At 39.5% G+C, this 21569-nt stretch overlaps 2 protein-coding genes and 1 non-coding gene across 5 annotated transcripts in view; 1 reads left to right on the top strand and 2 right to left on the bottom strand.

Moving 5' to 3' along the window:
• Positions 1-1238: 1238 nt before the first annotated feature.
• The window catches only part of SPATA6L (spermatogenesis associated 6 like), a 50945-nt gene continuing 30614 nt past the window's right edge, over positions 1239-21569 (top strand). Inside the window, exons 1-4 of one of the 3 annotated variants that reach the window (XM_036262091.1) lie at positions 1239-1277; positions 5736-5873; positions 8271-8319; positions 18070-18111. In XM_036262091.1, coding sequence (XP_036117984.1) covers positions 1239-1277; positions 5736-5873; positions 8271-8319; positions 18070-18111 — 268 coding nt within the window. The remainder of the gene's footprint in view (positions 1278-5735; positions 5874-8270; positions 8320-18069; positions 18112-21569) is intronic. The other 2 variants (XM_036262092.1, XM_036262093.1) reach the window with 2 other exon arrangements.
• PLPP6 (phospholipid phosphatase 6) lies at positions 3713-5421 on the bottom strand. The gene has a single exon (XM_036262094.1). It carries the CDS (start codon positions 5375-5377, stop codon positions 4499-4501), a length of 879 nt encoding a protein of 292 aa, XP_036117987.1. The 5' UTR covers positions 5378-5421; the 3' UTR covers positions 3713-4498.
• On the bottom strand, positions 17656-17718 carry LOC118630341. Its single transcript, XR_004959584.1, has one exon. It is a non-coding gene; the product is annotated as a U7 small nuclear RNA (small nuclear RNA).

The following is a 21569-nucleotide window of genomic DNA, read 5'->3' as shown; positions in this document are numbered from 1 at the left end:
ATCAGTGCTCTGGATACTGTAGGGAGCCAAGCACCCACTTGTGTACCTCTTGATATGTAGACAGAGCATCAAAGATTGGATAAGGACACAATATACCCTTTTCATCATACTTAGTTTTTCCTTTCCAATCCAACTACCAAATGAATACCTAATTTTTGTCTCCAGGCATCTTTTGGCACTTGCATTTTTCAATTACATAAATATGTAATACAAAATAGTAGTAATAAATGACTCATCATAATTAAATTTTTTTTAAAGAGTCAGCATTGGCCCTACCAGATTTTTCCGACTGGCAAGAAACGGCCACTTCCTCCTCCCTTCCTTCATTTTTATCTGTTAAATACAGTGAATGAGGGGAAAATGCAAGTTTCCCTACCGGTTAAGAATTCTTGCCCTGTCACCTCTGTCGGTTTTTGCAGTGTAAACCTGTTTTTGGCAACTGCAGTGTTACCCATTGGGAGATAACGTAATTTATTGCTTGCCTTGGGTTAACTAACCCCCAAAAGGAGAGACTTATTTCCATTGTGGCTAAAAGCAGGATACCTAACTTTAAAACCTCTTCAAAAATTATCCTTGTATTTCTAAATAGCACACGTTTACTTTCTTATTGATGTTTTCCCAACCAAATATGAGGACAGAGCATTTCATAAGCAAGAGAGTACCTTTAGACTACTTACTACATGAACTGGAATATCTACAGAAATTCCAGTGCTTGAGGGGGAGGGGCGTCGGATATAAAAATGAGTAGCACTTAGATTATAACGGGGCTATCATCGCACTCCATTTTATGGTGGACACTGTAAACACTTCGTGTAAAGGAAACTAGGGCTCCTAGCATCTCGCGATCCGGCTGCCACCTCAGTACCTGGCCGTCCTCTCTCGCTCCGCAGCCTGGCAGGCCGACGTCGGGACCGCCTTTCGCAGCGGAGCACCGGAGACGCGCACGCCTGCGCCGCAGACCTCGCGGAGTTCTAGGGTGGAAGGTTGCGCGTTTGAGTTTCCATGGCAACGCGACGCTTTCGCCTTCTGGAAGCTTTAGGTTCCGCTTCGGCTGTGTGAGACCCGTCCGGGTGGGAGGGACCTGGGCACTGGGGAACAGATGGGGGTATTAGGGGGTGGGGGCTGGGGAAGCTGCTGGGGATATTTGCCCCAGGGATTGAGCTAAACTAAGAAAGATCGGTACGAGGTTCAGCACAAAAGGATCTTTTCATTCCGGTCCTTTTGCCCACGCAGGAACGATGCCTCTGGAGGTGGTGGTGGAGCTTCAGATCCGGGCGGTAAGACAGATCAACCAACCTCCCCTTCCTTGCCCCAAATCAGACTCTTTCCCCAGGTTCTTAAGTGGTCCCACGTCGTTTTCACCACACACTCCCACCTCACCATACAGACATTATCTTTTGGAACAAATAAGTACCTCTGTCCCTAAGATTTTCTACACTGGTCTTCACTGACTTTCTAACCCTTAATTCAGCTCAACCTCTTCCCACTTTTTTCCTTCTTAAAGCCAACTTATTTCATAGCTTTATCCTGAAAATTTCTGTTCTTTTAAAATAACCTGGCATTAAATCCAAGAAGGATTTTCTTTTCTTTTCCAGGATAAAGCATTTGTGACAGGCTTTAAAAACTTCTCCTTTAAATAATCAGGTTAGAATTTTACTTCAAAAAGCCACATCACTTTCTGATTTCTCACTTCTACAAACCAATCAAATATTTCTAAGTTATTTCCTCTAGAGATGGTTCTGGCTTGCTAATTCCAAAAGGGAAATCAATCAACCAACAACTATTTTATAATTATCCACAAAATCTAGCATAAGTGAAATGCTGTGACAGAATGACTCCACTGTTTTGTTTGGGCTCAGTCATTCCTCTTATTTCAGTTGCCATTTTCCAATCTTTCCATCTGTAGTGACGGGCTGTCATGCAGCTTTACCTCCAAACTGTAGGGGCTTCTTTCCTGGCCATGATCACAAGCAAAAATGCCAAGCAGGTTATGGCTATGGAAAATCTGCTTAGCCTCTATACAAGTGACAAATGCAATGGTTTCATCATATATGCAGCTACAAAATAAAGAGCAGAATTTCCAGGATTTGTTCCACTTTGACAGCAGATAGAACCAGGCTATATATTAACTGTGCTTTATCAACTGTGAGCTTTCAAAGTGTGCAGTAATGTGAAGGAATTCTTGAGAAGCTGAGTGATAAATCAGTCTTACTCCTCATCAAGGCAGAAATTAAACAAGTTTTCATCTCATTTCATTCAACATTATTGGTTAAATTTATTTTGATTTTTAAAAGGCATTCCTTATTATACAATTAATTAACAGTGAAATCAGTTTTCTATTCTACAGTACATAGGATACTCCAAAAACAGGGTGAATTGATATGTGCTTTAGCCAGCAAAGTAGGTCCCAGCAACTAAGACCAGGAATCCCAGAAGTATAACTAGGAACCAGAAGGCAAGGCTTATTTTGAGCCTCCAATATTCAGACTTGGACACTGCAAGAGGAAATGTCATGCTGCCAAATATCTGGCCTGAATATTGCTACCGTTAAAATAAAGGATCTTTCTAAGATTAAACGATAAAGCAAACCACTTACAGCTTCACAGTTTGTCTGATTCAGCAAGTGAAGAGGTAGTCTGTGTTCAGGATAATGTGGGAATGCAAGATTTTATTTTGAAGAGTAGCTGTTCCTCTTTCATTGTGCCTCTCACACTCAGAAAGTTTGTTTCTTTCCACTCATTCAGAGCCTACCTGTCACAGCCATTCTCCAGATTCCTATGTGTACCTCTATATGAGGCCATAATTCATTTTATTTATAAATGTCAAAATAACTGGTCATTAAAATTATCTGAAGACACTTTCCATAGGTCATTTAAAGGTTCTTATTTTCAGGTAGAGAAGCATTTAAAGCTTATATACCCCTTCAGTCTTTCCTGGTCAAAGAATAATAAGTAGAGCCCAACCTACATTTGGTGGTCTTGGTCTTGTGATTTGGGGAGACATCACAGATAAACTCCTTTAAATGTAAAGGTCAATGTAAATGGAAATTTAGGAGTTAGATGTACTTTGTGGCTGGTATAGCAGCAGACTCCCCTGATTAATTTCAAATTAAATACTGTTACCTAAAGTGTGCTGTATACAGGGAGACAGAATTCCATATGAAAAACTATAATACACAAGGTCATCCTGGTGGTATATATGAAAAAGCTTGTGCTTTTGCATTGCAAAGTATCACATTATTTTCCCATTGTATTAACTCAGTAGAGGAGCATTTTTCTTTACTTAGTAGAGATGACAGGCAGCAGGGCCCATCTCTTGCCACACAGGTCCATTGACATAGTATGTGGTTAGCCTACCCCCAAACTCACATTTCCTCTGACCTCCTCAGCAGCTTAGCTTTTCTGCATAAGGCCACTCTCCTATCCTTCCTTTTCTTAATGGGAACTATAGGTATGCCCATCTTTGTTTCTTCAAGTAAGTTCTTGGCTTGTTCTCTGAATGCTAAAAGACAATATTAGAGAGTAGTGGGAAATTTAAAGATCTTTTTTTTTTTATCCTCACCCGAGGACATTTTTTGTTCAGGTAGAGTGGGAGGGAGAGAGAGAGAGAGAGAAACATCGACGCGAAAGGGACACATAGAGTGGCCGCCACCCGCACGACCGACCAGGGCCAGGGACAAACTGCAACCAAGGTACATACCCCTAGTGGGAACCGAACCCGGGTCTCTCGGGAGCGCAGGCCGATGCTCTAACCGCTGAGCCAAACCGTCCAGGGCAATTTAAAGATCTTTTGAGGAGGTAAAGGTGAAAAAGGTATGTACTATAAACTTTCACTACCCAGTCCATAAAGATGGAAGAGACAATAAACTAAAAATGCTTACCAAGAAAAATCAAGATTAAGAGGAAATCTCCTCAGTTGTGGCAACAGATCTTCAGTGAATAAACTAGAAAAACCTATGTCTTAGACTCTTAAATAACTAAGAAGTAGGATTAATATGCAGCTTATCTGCATGTATATTTACAGAATGAAGATACTGTTTCTTTTTCAAAATTCAATTTACAAGTGATATGTTGACGTATAAGATCACTACAAAACACAGTTTTCCTGATGTCGAACCCTTGAACCTTCAGTCTGAGGGCAGATGCTCTAACCGCTGAGCCAAACCTGCAAGGCCCTCATGTCAACTTTTAAAAAACAGCAACATTACAATCACCCCGGCTTGGTTTCTTTGCAGTTGTCCTGGAGATAAAAACAGTTGTTGAATGGATAATAGAGGGATTTTTTTTTCTTTCTGTGATATGGCTGTGGTCAGTAATGGCCAGCATGTGCTCCAACCCAGTGACCCAAGATGGTAGGACACCTGAAATCCCAAAGGAAGCCTGAAATGTCCTAAGAGGGACAAGCGGGATGGCTGCTGGTTTATATCAAGCAGGATGGCTGCTGGTTTATGTCCCATGATCGCATGTGGAAAGCCATAATGAATGAGTTGGTGTCATTGTTAATTCCATAGTACAAAGAGGAGGGGAGCATTGTGAGGTGAGAGCCAGCAATAGTCCACGATGCTATACTGCATGTAGCCCCAAAAAAAGCCAAAAGCCACGTCGGTGACATTGTGTCGCCCTAGCATGACCCTGGAGAGGCCCAAGATGAAGGCCCACAGTACCACCAGCACCCTCAGAGGAATGGCCAGCACCAGGTGGTTCAAGATGAACCGTGACACCAGAGCAGCCCTGGTGGCATGGCCCGAGGGGAAGGAGTATTTGTCCACTGAGAGGGTGACAAACATATCCATCTGGTTGTGGGCTGGGCGACGCCTGCGGACCAGCCCCTTGAGCAGGGCCACCAGCAGCAGGTCCAAAAGCAGGGCAAAGAGCAGGTTCATCAGCACCTCGCGCCCCGCCCAGCTGTCGCTCCTGGACAGGCAGTAGAGGGTACCTAGCAGCCAGGGGATGCCGTGTCCAGAGATCTCCAGCAGCTTCATAAGGGGCCGCACGCTGCCCCAGGACGAACTCTCCCCCGCGCACACCCCCAGCTTCTTGGACAGCCACAGGTCGATGGCCAGCAGGGAGCGCAGGGCGATGCCCAGGAAGGACGGGTTCAAGTCCATGCGGTCCTCCTCGGGCAGCGGGGGCGGGGGCGCCTGCGAGGGGACGGCTCCTGCCAGCGGGAAGGAGCCGCGGCGGTGCACCGGGCTGTCGGACACCCGGAGCCGGGCGCAGGTGGGGTCCCCGCCCGACGCGCGGCTGCTCAGCAGGGACTGGAACTCGAACCTGCTGCTGCCGCCATGGGCCGGGCTTCCGGGGCTGCTGCTGCTGCTGCTGCTGGAGGCAGAGGCGACCAGGGGGCGTCCCTCGATGTTCCTCCGGGGGCTCGGCATTGCGGCGGGCGGCCTGGATCCCAGAACCCGGCCGGCCTACAGACAGACTCCCCGGCGCAGCAGCCTCTTCCGCTTCCGCACTGCCATCCCGGAGGGGCGGGGAGAGGAAACCGCGGGAGGCGATTGTGACACCTGGCGGAGACTGCGCTGCCATTGGAATCCCAATTAGAAGGAGGGAGGGGAGGGTGGCAGGGGGGTACGTGTGAAGGGGTGCGCTACCGAGGGAAATCTGACAGTGCCTGTGGTTGGTTAGGGAAAATAGTGCTCCGTTTAAAACCAAACCTATTCTCTCTCTCTCTCTCTCTCTCTCTCTCTCTCTCTCTCTCTCTCTCTCTCTCTCTCCCTTCTTGTTTTTAAGATTTCCTGCCCAGGTGTGTTCCTTCCTGACAAGCAAGATGTGTACCTTGGGGTTTACCTCCTGAATCAGTACCTGGAGACAGACTGCTTTCCCTCTGTGTTCCCTATTATGATTCAGCAGAGAATGAGATTTAAAAAGGTGACCCTAACTTTCTCACTGCTAAATAGAGAAATTTAAACTTTGCTTTCTATAGATCGTTTAATGGTTCTCATAAAGAACACAGTTCCTATAAAGTTATTTTGTAAATTTCCTTGAAGGCACCTGAGCACAGTGCAGAACCATAGTTGAAGACTTGCTTTTGCAGCCCAGGTCTGAGCCAAGTGCTGTCAACCTGGTGCTAACCACCCTGGTCAATGACGTTGTCTATTCTGGGAACTCCCATGACATTTTCTAACTAGAGCAGAGACAGCATTTTCTGAATGTTCTTGGAGATGTTAGAAGCAGTTGCGTTACAATTTTGACAGGGATAATCACGAAACTAACGGACCTTGGAAACAAACTCTTTTAGACTAAAAAAAATAATCATGAAAAACTGTAATCAAGTTAGTTTAATCCTATATCTGAAATCCTATAACAAAACAAAAAGTCTCCTCAGACTTGAGTTTTCTTAGGTCATACTTGGTTTATTTATGGTTATGATATAAATATTCAAAACATTATCAATCTTCTTCCCACTTTAAAATACTAATTTTATTACTATGTAATCACAGTCCTTTGAAGTTTTTGTTTTGGAATTGGAAGCTGGAATCAATCTGATTGTGAACCTTGACAAGTCTGAAGATTTTGCCCCAAACAATGCCACTGAGGTGGTTCTTTTTGGGAAGAGAATGTGTGTGGGAAGGCTCTAGGTAGAGCCTATCACTATTAAAGATGTGGATGCTGGGCCCCAAAAATGACCTGTTTTGACCTGAGAGTGGGAGAGGAGATAAGGTTTGATTGCTTAAAGGACTAGAACTATATGTACTATGTTTATAAACTACAGTGTTAATTTAAATAAAGTCTACCAAACTGTACAGATGAGAGAGAAGAGGAACTGACTAATGGATATTACCTTGGAACATACTGTTTGAATCCAAAGGAGCCTACTTCTTCCATTTAGATGTTGGTAGTGATAAAAAGTGGGTGGTAGAAATCCAGTTTATTTTTTCTCCAAGAATTTTCTTATTTTGTTAATTTTAAATTTGCTTCTATAGATTTTTTAAAATCTTTTTTTTTGGTAAGAAGCCCAAAGATACAAAATCACAGAAATACAGAACGATAATTTGTAAATGACATTTAGTCCATCCTCCTTGACTCTGAGAGTGAGCCTCAGAGTCACATTCTAGATCCAACTGGTGCTCTGTTGCAAAGCTGTGCATATGAGATTAGTAGTGAAACATACCATACAATATTTTTCATTTTATAAAATTCAATTAAATAAATACTTTATTTTATTTTTAAATGTTTTATTTTAACTTTTGAATATCATCCTCTTGTGTGAGCTGTTCGGGTTCGTATTCCAGGCATCTTCCACTTTGCTCCAGCTTTGGTTGTATCTGTTCCATTCTCTGCTGCAAGTATTTGTTGTGTCTGTTCCATTCTCTAAATGCAAATACTTGCAGCAAGTAGCGAAAACCTTTTCTCCTTGGACCTTCTGTGTAATTCGGAATTGAATGTTCTAAACCATTTGGATAAACAACACATTACTCCTAAAAAAAGGTATGAGCCATTGTGTTTGAGCGGTTCATATTAGTCATTTACTCCCTAAGATCATACTTGAGAAAATCCTTAGAAATCAGAACTTTAATGCCTGAAATCAAACTCCGCTAAAATTTTTTTGGTGTTTTTCTGTTTTGTTTTGTTTTTAAAACAGGGTTTTAGAATTCAGGGAGAGGGATGTGGTATGCCTTTTATTTTAGTCCTATCCCAGGCCCTTTTTTATCTCAAGGATGAAATATGCAAATTTGGCTATGGCTAGACAGATATCACAGTATTTTCCTTGTGCTTCATAATACACTTAAAACTTATGAGGCTCTCCCTCTCTCTAGTTATTTTTGAATTTTGTGGGAGTATAGCTACTAGCACTTAGCTTTTCTTTTGTGTTACACATAGATAGAATTTTTATTTATGTGTTTTTTCTTAGCACAGTCAATTCCTTGGCAAGAGAAGTCATTCATTCAGTTAACATTTTATGAATATCTGTGGATTGCAGAATGTTTTTTAGATACTCAAGATTCTGAGGTTGATGCCAGATGTGCTTTCAGCAACAAACTGTAGGACTAGGTCAAGTTGATGCCGTTTTGAGTATGTGCTAGATTCAGCTAAATTAGATTTTCCTTGCACTTGGTATTGTTTTGCTAATTCGAATTCATTTATTCTATAGTTATTTGTTGAACTTTTAACCAAATACCTGTTAAAAGTATTTTTGTTGAATCCTAAAATATTATATGGCTGAATTTGATATGTGTTAATTACTTAGAAGAATGTCATCTATAATTTCTATAAGTATATATTAGTGAAATTAAAAAAATTATTTTTCTCATTTTTTTCTTGCAGTTATTCGAAAATGCTATAGATCCTGGAGCTGTAGCAGACATTTTAGAAAGTAGGTACTCTCCAAAAAAAAAAAAGAAAAAAAAGAGAGAGACTATTGTGTGTCTGTAATTCACAGATATAAAATTCTGTTATTTTCTAAGTTCTGATACTTCTATGTTTGATCTATATTAATATTCAAGAGAGTCTGTAAACTTTGAATCATGTTTTTAATAGATTACAAACTCTTTTCTAGATGTAGATGGGATATACTAGAAGGTACAATTCTGTTTGTTTATTTATTTTTTACAAGTAAATGGTTTTTGTGTATTCACAGAGTTGTATAACCACCACCATAATCAATTTTAGGATATTTTCATTACCACAGAAAGAAACCCTATACCCATTCTTCCTCATCTCTCCCAGCCAAAGGCAACTACTAACCAATCTTTCTGTCTCTAGATTTGTTTATTCTGGATATTTCATATAAATAGAATTGTACAATATGTGATCATTTGTGATTGATTTCTTTTATTTTGCATGGTGTTTTCAAGATACCATGTGTCAGTACTTCATTTCTTTTTATGACCAAATAATATTCCATTGTATGTCACATTGTTTATCCATTCATTAGTTGATGGACATTTGGGTTGTTTTCATTTGGGGGTATAATGAATAATGCTGCTATGAATATTTGTGTACAGGTATGTTTGTTGTTGTTGTTGTTGTTAATCCTTACCTGAGAACTTTTTCCCATTGACTTTTAAATAGAGTGGAAGAGAGGGAGGGAGAGGGAGAAAAAGGGAGAGAGAGAGAGAGAGAAAAACATTGATATGAGACACAAACGTCGACTGGTTGCCTCCTGCACGACCCCGACTAGGGCCGGGGATAGAATCTACAACCCAGGTAGGTGCCCTTGATGGGGAATCCAACCCGAGACCACATGCTCTAATCACTGAGCCAAACTGGCCAGGGCAGAAGTTTTTAATTTTGATGAATTCTATTTTATGTTTTTAGTTGTTGTTGTTGTTACTTGTGCTTTTAGATGTTATAACAAAGAAACCATTGTCTAAGTCAAGTCACATAGATTTATGTCTGTGTTTCTTCTAAGAGTTGAAAATTAATGACTATAAATGTGAGGGTTTATTTATTTTTATCCTCACCTGAGGACATTTTTGCATTTATCTTCAGATAGAGTGGGAGTGAGAGAGGGAGGAAGAGAGAGAGAGAAACATTGATGTAAGAGAGACACATCAACTGGCCGCCACTTACATGACCTCAACCGAGGCCGGGGACAAACTGCAACCAAAGTACGTGCCCTTAGTGGGAACCGAACCTGGTCTCTCTGGTCCGTGGGCTGACACTCTAACCACTGAACCAAACTGGCCAGGGCTTGAGGGTTTATTTTTGGGCTCTCAATTCTATCTCATTAAACCATATATCGATTATTATGCCAACATCACACAATCTTAATCATTTGTAGCTTTTTAGTAAGTTTTGAAATCAGGAAATGTGAGTCCTCCAACTTAGTTCTTTTTCTTTTTAAAAACATTTTTTATTTTTGAAAGTATTACAGATGTCCCTCTTTTTTCCTCATTGACCCCCCTTCTTCCCGGTCCCACCCACCTCCTGCCTCCCCCAGCCTAATGTCCCTGTCAATTGGTTGTGCATATATATGCATATATGTTCTTTGGTTTATTTCTTCCCACCTCTCCTCCACCCCCATCTTTCTGAGGTTTGTTAGTCTGTTCCCTACTTCCATGATTCTGGATCTTTTTTGGTCAACAGCTTATTTTGTTCATTATGTTCCACAAATAAGTGTAATCATGTAGTACTTGTCTTTCTCTGACTGGCTTATTTTGCTTAGCATAATACTCTCCAGGTCCCTCCATGTCTTCTCAAAAGGATAAGAGATCGTTCTTTCTTACAGCTGCATAGTATTTCATTGTGTAAATACCTTATCTTTTTTAGCCACTTGTCTACTGATGGGCACTTGGGCTGTTTACAGATCTTAGCTATTGTAAATAGTGCTGGTATGAACATAGGTGTGCATATATTTTCTTGATTGGTGTTTCAGGCTTCTTAGGATATATTCCAAGAAGTGGAATCACTGTGTCAAATGGCAGTTCCATTTTTAATTTTTTGAGGAAACACCATATTGTTTTCCATAGTGGCTGCACCAATTAGCATTCCCAGCAGCTGTGTACCCTTTTCTCCACATTCTCGCCAGCACTTGTTTGAAGATTTGTGGATGGCCACCATTCTGGCAAGTGTGAGGTCCTATCTCATGGTTGTTTTAATTTACATCTCAGTGATGTATAGATGATCATTTTTTCATATGTCTCCTGGCCATTTGTATGTCCTCTTTGGAGAAGTGTCTATTCAGGTCCTTTGCCCATTTTTTAATTGGATTGTTTGTCTTCCTTTTTTTGAGTTGTATGAGTACTCTGTATATTTTGGATATTAATCCCTTATCCGATATATCGTTGTCCAATATGTTCTCCCAGAAAGTGGGTTCCCTTTCCATTTTTTTTTAATCCTCTCTCGAGGACATTTTTCCATTTTTTGTTCAGACAGAGTGGGAGGAAAAGAGAGAAAGAGAGAGAGAGAGAAACATTGACGTGAAAGGGCCACATTGAGTGGTTGCCAACCCAACCAGGGCCGGGGACAAACTGCAACCAAGGTACACGCCTCCAGCAGGAACCGAACCTGGACCTCTCTGGACCGCAGACCGACGCTTTAACCGCTGAGCCAAACCAGCCAGGGCTTAATGCTGATTTCTTTTGCCATGCAGAAGATTTTTAGTTTGATGTAGTCCCATTTATTATTATTTTTTCCCTTTGTTTCTCTTGCTCTAGGCGATGTATCAGTGAAAATTCTGCCATGTATGATGTCTGAGATTTTTCTGCCTACATTTTATTCTAGGATTTTTATGGTTTCACGGTATTTTTTCCATTTTGAGTTTATTTTTGTGTATGGTGTAAGTTTGTGGTCTGGTTTCATTTTTTTTTTTGCATAGTTGTCCAATTTCCCAGCACCATTTATTGAAGAGACTGTATTTTCTCCATTGTTGCTCTTGCCTCCTTTGTCGAATATTAATTGTGCGTACTGTCTTGGGTCAATATATGGGTTCTCTGTTCCGTTCCATTGATCTATATGTCTGTTTTTGTGCCAGTACCAGGATGTTTTGATTACGATGGCTTTGTAGTACAACTTGATATCTGGTATTGTGATCTCTCCCACTTTGTTCTTCCTTTTCAAGATTCCTGTGGCTATTCGGGGTCTTTTATGGTTCCATATAAACTTTTGGAGTATTTGTTCTACATCTTTGAAATATACCATTGGAACTTTCATAGGGATTAATTGAATCTGTAGATTGCTTTGGGTAGTATGGACATTTTAATGATGTTGATTTTTCTGATCCATGAACATGGTATATGGTTCCAGTTTTTTATATCTTCCTCTATTTCTTTTTTCAATGTCCTGTAGTTTTCTGGGAACAGGTCTTTTACCTCCTTGGTGAAGTTTATTCCTAGGTATTTTTTCATTGTTGTTGTTGCAATGGTAAATGGGATTTTGTTGTTGTTGTTTCCCTTTCTGAGTGTTCATTATTGGTTTATAAGAATGCCATCAATTTCTGGATGTTAATTTTGTATCCTGTTACTTTGCCGAATTCATTTATTAAATCTAGTAGATTTTTTATTGAGTCTTTAGGATTTTCTATGTACAATATCATGTGGTCGGTGAAGAATGACAGTTTCACTTTCTCTTTTCCAATTGGGATCCCTTTTATTTTTTATTCTTGTCTGATTGCTGTGGCTTAGACTTCCAGTACTATGTTAAATAAGAGTGGCAAAAGTGGGCATCCCTGCCTTGTTCCTGTACTTAAGGAAAATGTTTTTAGTTTTTGCCCATTGAATATGATATTGGCTATAGGTGTTTTATATATGGCCTTTATTTTGTTGAGTTATGATCTCTCTATTCCCACATTGCTGAGCATTTTTATCAGAAATGGGTGCTGAATTTTGTCAAATGCTTTTTTAAGCATCTATTGATATTAGCATATGGTTTTTATCTTTCATTTTGTTTATGTGATGCATCACATTTATTGATTTGTGAATATTGTACCAGCCTTGCATCCCTGGGGTGAATCCCTCTTGGTCATAGTGAATACTTTTTTTAATGTATAGCTGGATCTGATTTGCTAAATTTTGTTAAGGATTTTGGCATCTATGTTCACCAGGGATATTGGCCTATAGTTTTCTTTCTTTGTAGGGTCTTTATCTGGTTTTCAAATCATAATTATGCTGGCCTCATAAAAAGAGTTTGGAAGTATTCCTTCTCCTCAAATTTTTTGGAATAGTTTGAGGAGAATTGGTGTTAGTTCTTCTTTGAATGTTTGGTAAAACTCCCCCATGAAGCTGTCCAGGCCCAGGCTTTTGTTTGCTGGGAGTTTCTTCATTATGTCTTCAATTTCCTTAGATGTTATTGGTCTGTTCAAGTTCTCTGTCTCTTCCCGGTTCAGTTTTGGGAGACTGTGTGATTTTAGAAATTTTTTCATTTCTTATAGATTGTCCAATTTGTTGGCATATAATTGTTCATAGTATTTTAAAACAATCCTTTGTATTTTTGTAATGCCAGGTGTTATTTCTCCGTTTTTGTTTCTGATTTTGTTTATTTGGCTCCTCTCTCTTTGTTTCTTGGTGAGTCTGGCTAAGGGTTCATCAATCTTGTTTATCTTTTCAAAGAACCAGCTCGTGGTTTCATTGATCTTCTGAATTGCTTTTTAGTCTCTATGTCCTTTATTTCCACTCTGAATGTTACTATTTCTTTCCTTCTACTTGCCCTGGGTTTTGTTGTTGTTGTTGTTGTTGTTTACTTTCTAGTTCTTTAAGTTGTAGAGTTAGATAGTCAATTAGACATTTTTCTTGTTTTCTGAGGTAGGCCTGTAATGCTATGAACTTCCCTCTCAGGACTGCTTTTGCTGTGTTCCATAGAGTTTGTGTTGTTGTGTGCACATTTTCATTGATTTCCAGGACGTTTTTAATTTCTTCCTTTATCTCCTTGGTAACCCATTCATTGTTTAGTAGTATGCTATTTAACCCATGTTTTGGAGTGTTTTTATTGTAATTAATTTCTAATTTCATGCCATTGTGATCTGAGAAGATGATTGATATGATTTTAATCTTCTTGAATTTGTAGAGACTTAGTTTGTGTCCTAACATGTGGTCTGTCTTTGAGAATGTCTCATGTGTACTTGAGAAGAATGTACATTCTGCAGTTTTGGGGTATAATTCTCTGTAAATATCTATTAAATCTATTTGATCGAGTGCATCATTTACAGTCTCTGTTTCCTTGTTAATTTCTTGTCTAGACGATCTATCCAGTGATGTCAGTGGGGTTTTGAAGTCCCCTGCTATGATTGTATTGCTGTTGATTTCTCCTTTGAAGTACTCCAGAAGTTTAAAAATATATTTTGGTGCTCCTATGTTGGGTGCATATACGTTTACCAAGGTTATATCCTCCTGTTGGATAGATTCTTTCAATATTATACAGTGACCTTCTTTGTTTCTGGTTATGTCTTTCATTTGGAAGTCTATTTTATCAGATATGAGTATTGCTACCTCAGCTTTTTTTTTCCTTTTCATTTGCTTGGCAAATTTTTTTCCATCCCTTCACTTTCAACATATGTGAGTCTTTTGTTGTGAGATAGGTCTCTTGTAAACAGCATATATATGAGTCATGCTTTTTTATCCATTCAGTTACACTGTATCTTTAATTAGAGCATTTAATCCATTTACATTTGAGGTTATTATTGATATGTACTTATTTATTGCTTTTTAAATTTATTATGGTTATGTTTCTCTCCCTATTTCTTCTGTTTGTTATAGAAGTCCTTTTAATTTTTGTATTTATTTTTTATTTTCAAATATATTTTTATTGATTTTAGAGAAAGAGAAAGGGAGAGGGAGAGAGAGATAGAAACATCGATGAGAGATCAATATCAACATCAATCAGATCAAATCCGCAGCCCTGACCAGGAATTAAACCGGGATCTCTCAGTCCATGGGATGACGTTCAATCTACTGATCTACAGTGGGTGGGCTACAGCAGTCCTTTTAACATTTCTTGGAGTGCTGGTTTGGTGCTAATACATTCCCTTAGCCTTTTTTTTTTTTTTTTGGTCTGGGAAGCTCATTTCACCTTCTTTTTTGAGTGATAGCCTTGCTGGATAGAGTAGTCTTGGATTCAGGTCCTTGTATTTCATTACTTTGAATACTTCATGCCATTCCTTTCTGGCCTGTAGTGTTTCTGTTGAGAAATCAGCTGAGAGCCTTATGGGGGCTCATTTTTAGGTAACCTGTTGCTTTTTTATTGCTGCCTTTAAGATTTTTGGCATTTTAATTATGGTGTGTCTTGGTGTGGGCCTCTTTGGGTTCTTCTTTGGGACTCTCTGTGCTTCCTGAACTTGTATGCCTTTTCCATCACCAAGTTAGGGAAGTTTTCTGTCACTATTTCTTCAAATATATTCTCTAACCCTTGCTCATTTCCTTCTACTGGCACTCTTATGATCCGGATAGTTTTATGTTTTGTGTTGTCCCATAGTTCTCTTAAATTTTCCTTCTGTTTTTTCTTTTTAGTTCTCTGATTGGGTGATATTTTTCTACCCTGTCTTCTAATTCACTGGTCCGAACCTTGGCTTCCTCTAATTTGCTGGTTATATCTTCCAGTGTGTTCTTTATTTCTGCTATGTCATTCTTCATTTTCACTTGGTGGTTTTTCATTTCCCATTGGTTGATTTTTATTATTTCTATATCTTTACTCATGCTGTTGAGCTTTCTCATAATCATTACTCTGAACTCTACCTCTAATAATTTGCTTAATTCCATTTCATTTATCCCTTTCTTCTATAGAATTCTCTTGTTCTTTCATTTGGGATTTGTTTCTTTGCATCACCATTTTGGCTGTCTCAGTGGGTTTTGGAGCCTACCAGATTTTCCCTGTGGGTGTTGTTCTGCTGATTGTGTCTCCCAACTTAGAGTGTCAGCCTGCGGTCCAGAGAGACCTGGGTTCAGTTCCCACTAAGGGTGCATACCTTGGTTGCAGTTTGTCCCTGGCCCTGGTCGGTCGTGCAGGTGGCAGCCACTCGATGTGTCCCTTTCATGTCGATGTTTCTCTCTCTCTTCCTCTCTCTCCCTCCCACTCTATCTGGATGGAAAACAAAAAAATGTCCTCGGGTGAGGATAAAAAAAAAAATTAAGAGTGCAAACCCCCCATGGAGTCAACAATCCCACTGTACTTTTTTACTGTAGAGTCAGTCCTTTGCATCTGAGGATATAAGTTAATGCAGATAAAAGACAGTATTTTTGATCTGTGGTAGTGGTAGGGAAACCATGGTTGGGAAAGCAAAAATACTGTTTTTCATCCATGGTTGCTTGACTCCAGATGCGATACCCCTAGATACAAAGGGTTGACTATTTATTGAAAAGAATCCACATATAAATGGACTTGCACAATTAAAATCCCTGTTGTTTAAGGGTCAATTGTATATAATATAGTATTATTAATCATAATTACTACTACTGGGTTTTTAAAAAATCCTCATCCAGGGACATGTTTCCATTGATTTTTTATAGAGAACAAGGGAGAGAGAGAGACAGAGAGACAGAGAAATATCGATGTGAGAGAGAAACATTGATCTGTTGCCTCCTGTATGTGCCCCAATGGGGAACTGAACTAGAAACCTAGGTATGTGCCCTGACCAGTAAGCAAACCCATGGCCCTGTACGGAACCACACTCTAACCAAGCCACACTGGCCAGGGCTTATTGTTTATTTTAAATGTTTTCAGTTTTAACATTTTGTGGGGATTATCTTCATTAATTTTATTTTTATACCATTTATTTATTTATTTATTTATTTTTGTTACAGATCTTTCTCCTTTTTCCCCCATTGACACCCTCCTCCCCCTCTTTCTCCACCCTGTCCCCAGCTTTGTTGTCCATGTCCATTGGTCATGCATACATGCATATAAGTTTTGTGGTTTATCTCCCCCCTCCACCCCGTCTTCTGGGGATTGTCAGTCTGTACCCTACTTCCATGTCTCTGGGACTACCTTGTTCTTCATACTGTTATGTTCATTATATTCCACAAATAAGTGAGATCATATGATACTTGTCTTTCTCTGTTTGGCTTGTTTTGCTTAGGATGATACTTTCCAGGATAAGAGCTCTCTCTTTCTTACAGCTGCATAGTACTCCATTGTGTATATGTACCACAGCTTTTTTATTCATTCATCTACTGATGGACATTTAGGCTGTTTCCAGATATGATTATATTAATAGATGCCGAAAAAGCATTGGACAAAATCCAGCATCTATTTCTGATAAAAACGCTCGGCAATTTGGGAATAGAGGGATCATATCTCAACATAATAAAGGCCATACATGAAAGACCTACAGCTAACATCATACTCAATGGACAAAAACTAAAAGTATACCATTTCTGTTTTAAAATACTGCTTTTAGCCCTGGCCGGTTTGCCTCAGCAGTTAGAGCGTCGGCCTGTGTTCCAGGGAGACCTGGGTTCGGTTTCCGCTAAGAGCATGTGCCTCTGTTGCAGTTTGTCCCTGGCCCTGGTTGGGTCATACTGGTGGCGACCATTCGATGTGTCCCTTTCATGTCGATGTTTCTCTCTCTCTCTTCCACTCTATCTGAACAACAACAAAAAACCGAAAAAATGTCCTCGGGGGAGGATAAAAAATAAAATAAAATAAAATACTTTTTAAAAAATATGTTTTTCACTGATTTTGTTTTTTAGATAGAGAGGAAGGGAGAGAGAGATAGTAACATCAATGAGAGACAAACATCAATTGGCTGCGTCAACAGGGATCTCTCACTCCATGGGCTGATGCTCAATTCACTGAGCCACACCAGCTGGGCTTAAAATACTTTTGACATTTGAATTTTATTCTTGTCCTTGAAGATATTGTACATGGACCTACTATTTCTAAATATATTTTGAACTCAGGAAATATTTTAAAAATGTTAATTTTATGTTTCACTTCTATAGTCATATAGCATACTATTTTAAGCAAGATAAACTTTCATAGGTTAATGGATAACATTTGTATTTTGAATGTTTGAAATGAAAAGTTTATTGCAGTGGTTTTCAACCTTCCTAATGCTACGACCCTTTAATACAGTTCCTCATGTTGTGGTGACCCCAACCATAAAATTATTTTTGTTGCTACTTCATAACTGTAATTTTGCCACTGTTATGAAATATGTGTTTTCCAATGGTCTTAGGTAACCCCTGTGAAAGGGTTGTTTGACCCCCCAAAGGGGTCGCAACCCACAGGTTGAGAATTGCTGGTTTATTGTTACTTAAGTGAGGTATATATTGGGGGTGGGGGGCTTCTGGTAAAGACTGGAAGACCTACTAGACAAATTCAAAAGGAACTGTAAGCACTTAACAATATATTTTTAAGAGAGAAAATACTACATTGTTTATCAATACTTTTCAGGGGTGAAATGCTGATTTATAACTCAGTTATTGTCACTCCATGCCCTTGATGTATTGGGTCTAGAAATACCTGAGTCATTGTTGTTATGGCACTTATTATTAATAATATAATAATTATTACATTTAATTCTCATTTAATTTCACTGTTGAGAATTCAGAAATGGCTAGGTGCCCCTAACTATGGTGTTGCTCAAATTAAATGGGAAATAAATAGGATGTTATAGCAGTTTTAAACCTAGCAATTAATGAAAAGCTCTGGCAATTTTCTAAAGTATTAAAATCTCACTTTTTTTTTTTAGGCTTCCTAACCAGGTTTGAATTAATACAGCTAGTGTCACCAGGTAATGTGCCAGTAAATGCATTTCTAAATTAATTTAAATTTAAAAGGATTGCCCTGGCCGATTTGGCTCAGCGGTTAGAGCGTCAGCCTGCGGACCAGAGAGTCCCAGGTTCGGTTCCTGCTAAGGGCACGTGCCTAGGTTGCGGTTTATCCCCGGCCCCGGTTGGGGTCGTGTGGGTGGCAACCACTCAATGTGTCTCTCTCACATTGATGTTTCTCTCTCTCTCCCTCTCGCTCTATCTGAAGATAAATGCAAAAATGTCCTCAGGAGAGGATTAAAAAAAAAGGATTTTTGGCATGACAAAATGAGGACTGGTATTTAAAAGTCATGCTTAGTATATTACTATTTTCCCCATCAGTCTGGTTTTTTTTTTTTGTTGTTCTCTTTCAGAGGAGTAACTTTATAGGTTTGGTGGCTTTTTAAAAAAAAGTTTATTGATTTTAGAGAGCGGAAGGGAGAGGGAGAGAGAGAAGGAAACATTGATGTGAGAGAAACATCGATTGGCTGCCTCCTGCACACCCCTCACTGGGCATCAGGCCCACAACTCAGGCATGTGTCCTGACTGGGAATTGAACCAGTGCCCTTTTGGTGCATGGGACAATGCTCAACCACTGAGCCACACCGGCCAGGATGGTGTGACGGTTCTTTAACTTTCCATTTTTTTTATAACTTGAATTATTATAAAATAATTTTTCAGTCCTGTCTCAGCTTCTTTCAAGTTTTTGCCTTTGATTATGTTCTGATTTGTGGAGTGTGTGTGTGCGTGTGTGTATGTAAAACCCAAAGCCATCTTCCCTGTTAGGTGTTAGCACAGGGAGGCTGGCGAACTTTAACCTCCAGGCCAGATCCAGCTGCAATGTTTTTGTGTGGCTCATGACCTAAATCTGTACACTTTTTAAAATTGAAATTTAATTATATACTATAAATTTACCATTTTAAAGTGTATAATTCAGTTGTTTTGTATGTTTACAAGGTAGCGCAACCATGACCACTATCTAATTCCAGAATATTTTTATTACCTGGAAAGAAACCAAATACTCCTTAGCAGCCACTCATCAGTCCTTCCTCCCCACAGCCCCTGGCCACCATTAATCTACTTTCTGTCTCTATTGATTTGCCTATTCTGGATAGTTCATATAAATGGAATCAGACAATATATGACCTTTTATGTCTGGCTTCTTCATTTAGCATGTTTTAAGGTTCATTTGTGTTATAGCATGTATCAGTACTTCATTCCTTTTTATGGTCGAATACTATTCTTTTATGTGGATAAATTTGATTATTCATTCATCAGTGGTTGGACATTGGGTTGTACCCACTTTTTGAATATTATGAACAACACTGCTATCAATATTTGTGTAGAGATTGTTGGATGAGTACATGTTTTCAGTTCTCTTGGATATTCACCTAGCAGTGGAATTGTTGGGTAACTGTGTTTAACTTTTAAAGGGACTGCCAAACAATCTCCAGTTGTTACATTTTTAAATAGTTGGAAAGAAATGTAAAAATACAAATATTTAGTAATGTGAAAATTATATGAAATTCAGATTTCATTGTGCATAAAGTTTTACTGGAACACAGTCATGTTCATTCAAGTATTGTTTTATGGCTGCTTTCTTGCTGCAATGACAGATTTGAATAGTTGTGACCATACTCAAAGACTAAATATTTACTGCCTGGACTTTTACAGGAAACATTTGTGCTAGAATTATGGGACTTTAAGGGAAAATGTACTGTGGTGCCTTTGCTTTGCAGTGTGTCTTGAATGGCTGGAGGCTTGAGCTAGTGAGAGAATAGGAACTGCCACCTGATAACACCAGTTCTCAGACATAATCTTTCAATGTAACTGATTATTGGGTGATTTTAGAATCGTGTGTGTGTGTGTGTGTGTGTGTGTGTGTGTGTGAGAGAGAGAGAGAGAGAGAGAGAGAGAGAGAGAGAATATATCTAAACTCAGAAATATTTCTAATTGTCTTCTGCTCTTTGCTATTTTGCCTTTTCCCTTCCCTCAAATGAAAGAATCTTTATAGTACCTTGTCATAAAAAGCATCCCCAAATGATGAAAAAACCTTTATTTATAGTTTGGTGAACATGTTTCTTCATATTTTTCCATGGATAAAAGAAAACATAGATAAGGGATTTTTACACAGTACCATATGCACTTTCTTCTATTATTACCTTCCCCCATTCTATATCACTGTTATCTTTTCTAACAGCATACTTCTGCATCATTATTTTAAATAGCTATAAAATGTTCTATTAATTTTTTTATTTTTAAAAATGAAATGAGATGGCATAGTAGGCAGTTGGCACATGGGGAGCACTCAGTCAGAGGTCACATTTCTTACCTTGAGATGCAGAGTTAAAATGTGAGAGGAACAGAGGTGAATAGACAGGTAGAAGGCATGGCAGCAGAGATTTTGAACCAAGGACATGAGAAAGACTCACCAGCTGACGACCTCTCGTCTGATACCCCCTGAAGCACACAGGTTAAATCTCCATGCCTTCCCTGTCCACCAGGTTCATGGAAGAGTAATGAGGCTCTTCTCTAGGTAGACCCGTGAGTGGGAGTAGGGACTGTGAGAATGTTTTATTAATTTAGTTATGTATTTTTATAGGTTTATAAACAGTATGTACATAATATTTGGGGTTTTGTTTTTTTATTCAACATTACTTGTTTGTAGTTTACTTGTTTGTCATTTTCTTTCTTTTTTTTTCTCACCCAAGGATACTTTTCCATTGTTTTTTTTTTTTATCCTCACCCGAGGACATTTTTCCATTTTTGGTTCAGGTAGAGTGGGAGGGAGAGAGAGGAACAGAGAGAGAGAGAGAGAAACATCGATGTGAAAGGAACACATCGAGTGGCTGCCACCCGCATGACCGACCAGGGCCGGGGACAAACTGCAACCGAGGTACGCGCCCTTAGCGGGAACCGAACCCGGGTCTCTCTGGACTGCTGGCCGATGCTCTAACCGCTGAGCCAAACCGGCCAGGGCTCCATTGTTTTTTGAACAGAATGGAAGGGAGGGAGTGGGAGAGAGAGAGAGAGAGAAACATTGATGTGAGAGAGACACATCGACTGGTTGCCTCCTGCATGACCCTGACCAGGGATTGGAGTTCAAACCTGACCAGGAATCGAACCCGAGACCCTTTGGTCTGTGGGCCAACACTCTAACTGCTGAGCCAAACTAGCCAGGACTGTTGGTCATTTTCAATAGCTATGTATTTTTCTATAGTGTTACAATTATCCTTAAATTGGTATCGTCGAGCATTTAGGTTTCCTTTGCCTTTCACATCTTTATAAAAATTATGTTTCCCCCTTGGTATATTTGCTCAGTTACTAGATTGAGCCATGTCTTGTAACCTGGGAGTCAACTGATCCCCAGCAAGTTTCTACGACTTCACTGGCAGACGCCTCAGCTGAAGCAGAGGTAGCTGTGGAGGCTTTTATGAGGATC

The sequence above is a fragment of the Molossus molossus genome, unplaced genomic scaffold, assembly GCF_014108415.1.
Source record: "Molossus molossus isolate mMolMol1 unplaced genomic scaffold, mMolMol1.p scaffold_m16_p_14, whole genome shotgun sequence".
Taxonomy (NCBI): Eukaryota; Metazoa; Chordata; class Mammalia; order Chiroptera; family Molossidae; genus Molossus; species Molossus molossus.
Note: the sequence above shows the minus strand (reverse complement) of the source record. Positions and strands in the feature narration are given on the sequence as shown.

Coding starts and splice junctions, on each gene's coding strand:
- PLPP6 (XM_036262094.1), bottom strand. CDS start 5,377: ATGCCGAGCCCCCGGAGGAACATCGAGGGACGCCCCCTGGTCGCCTCT.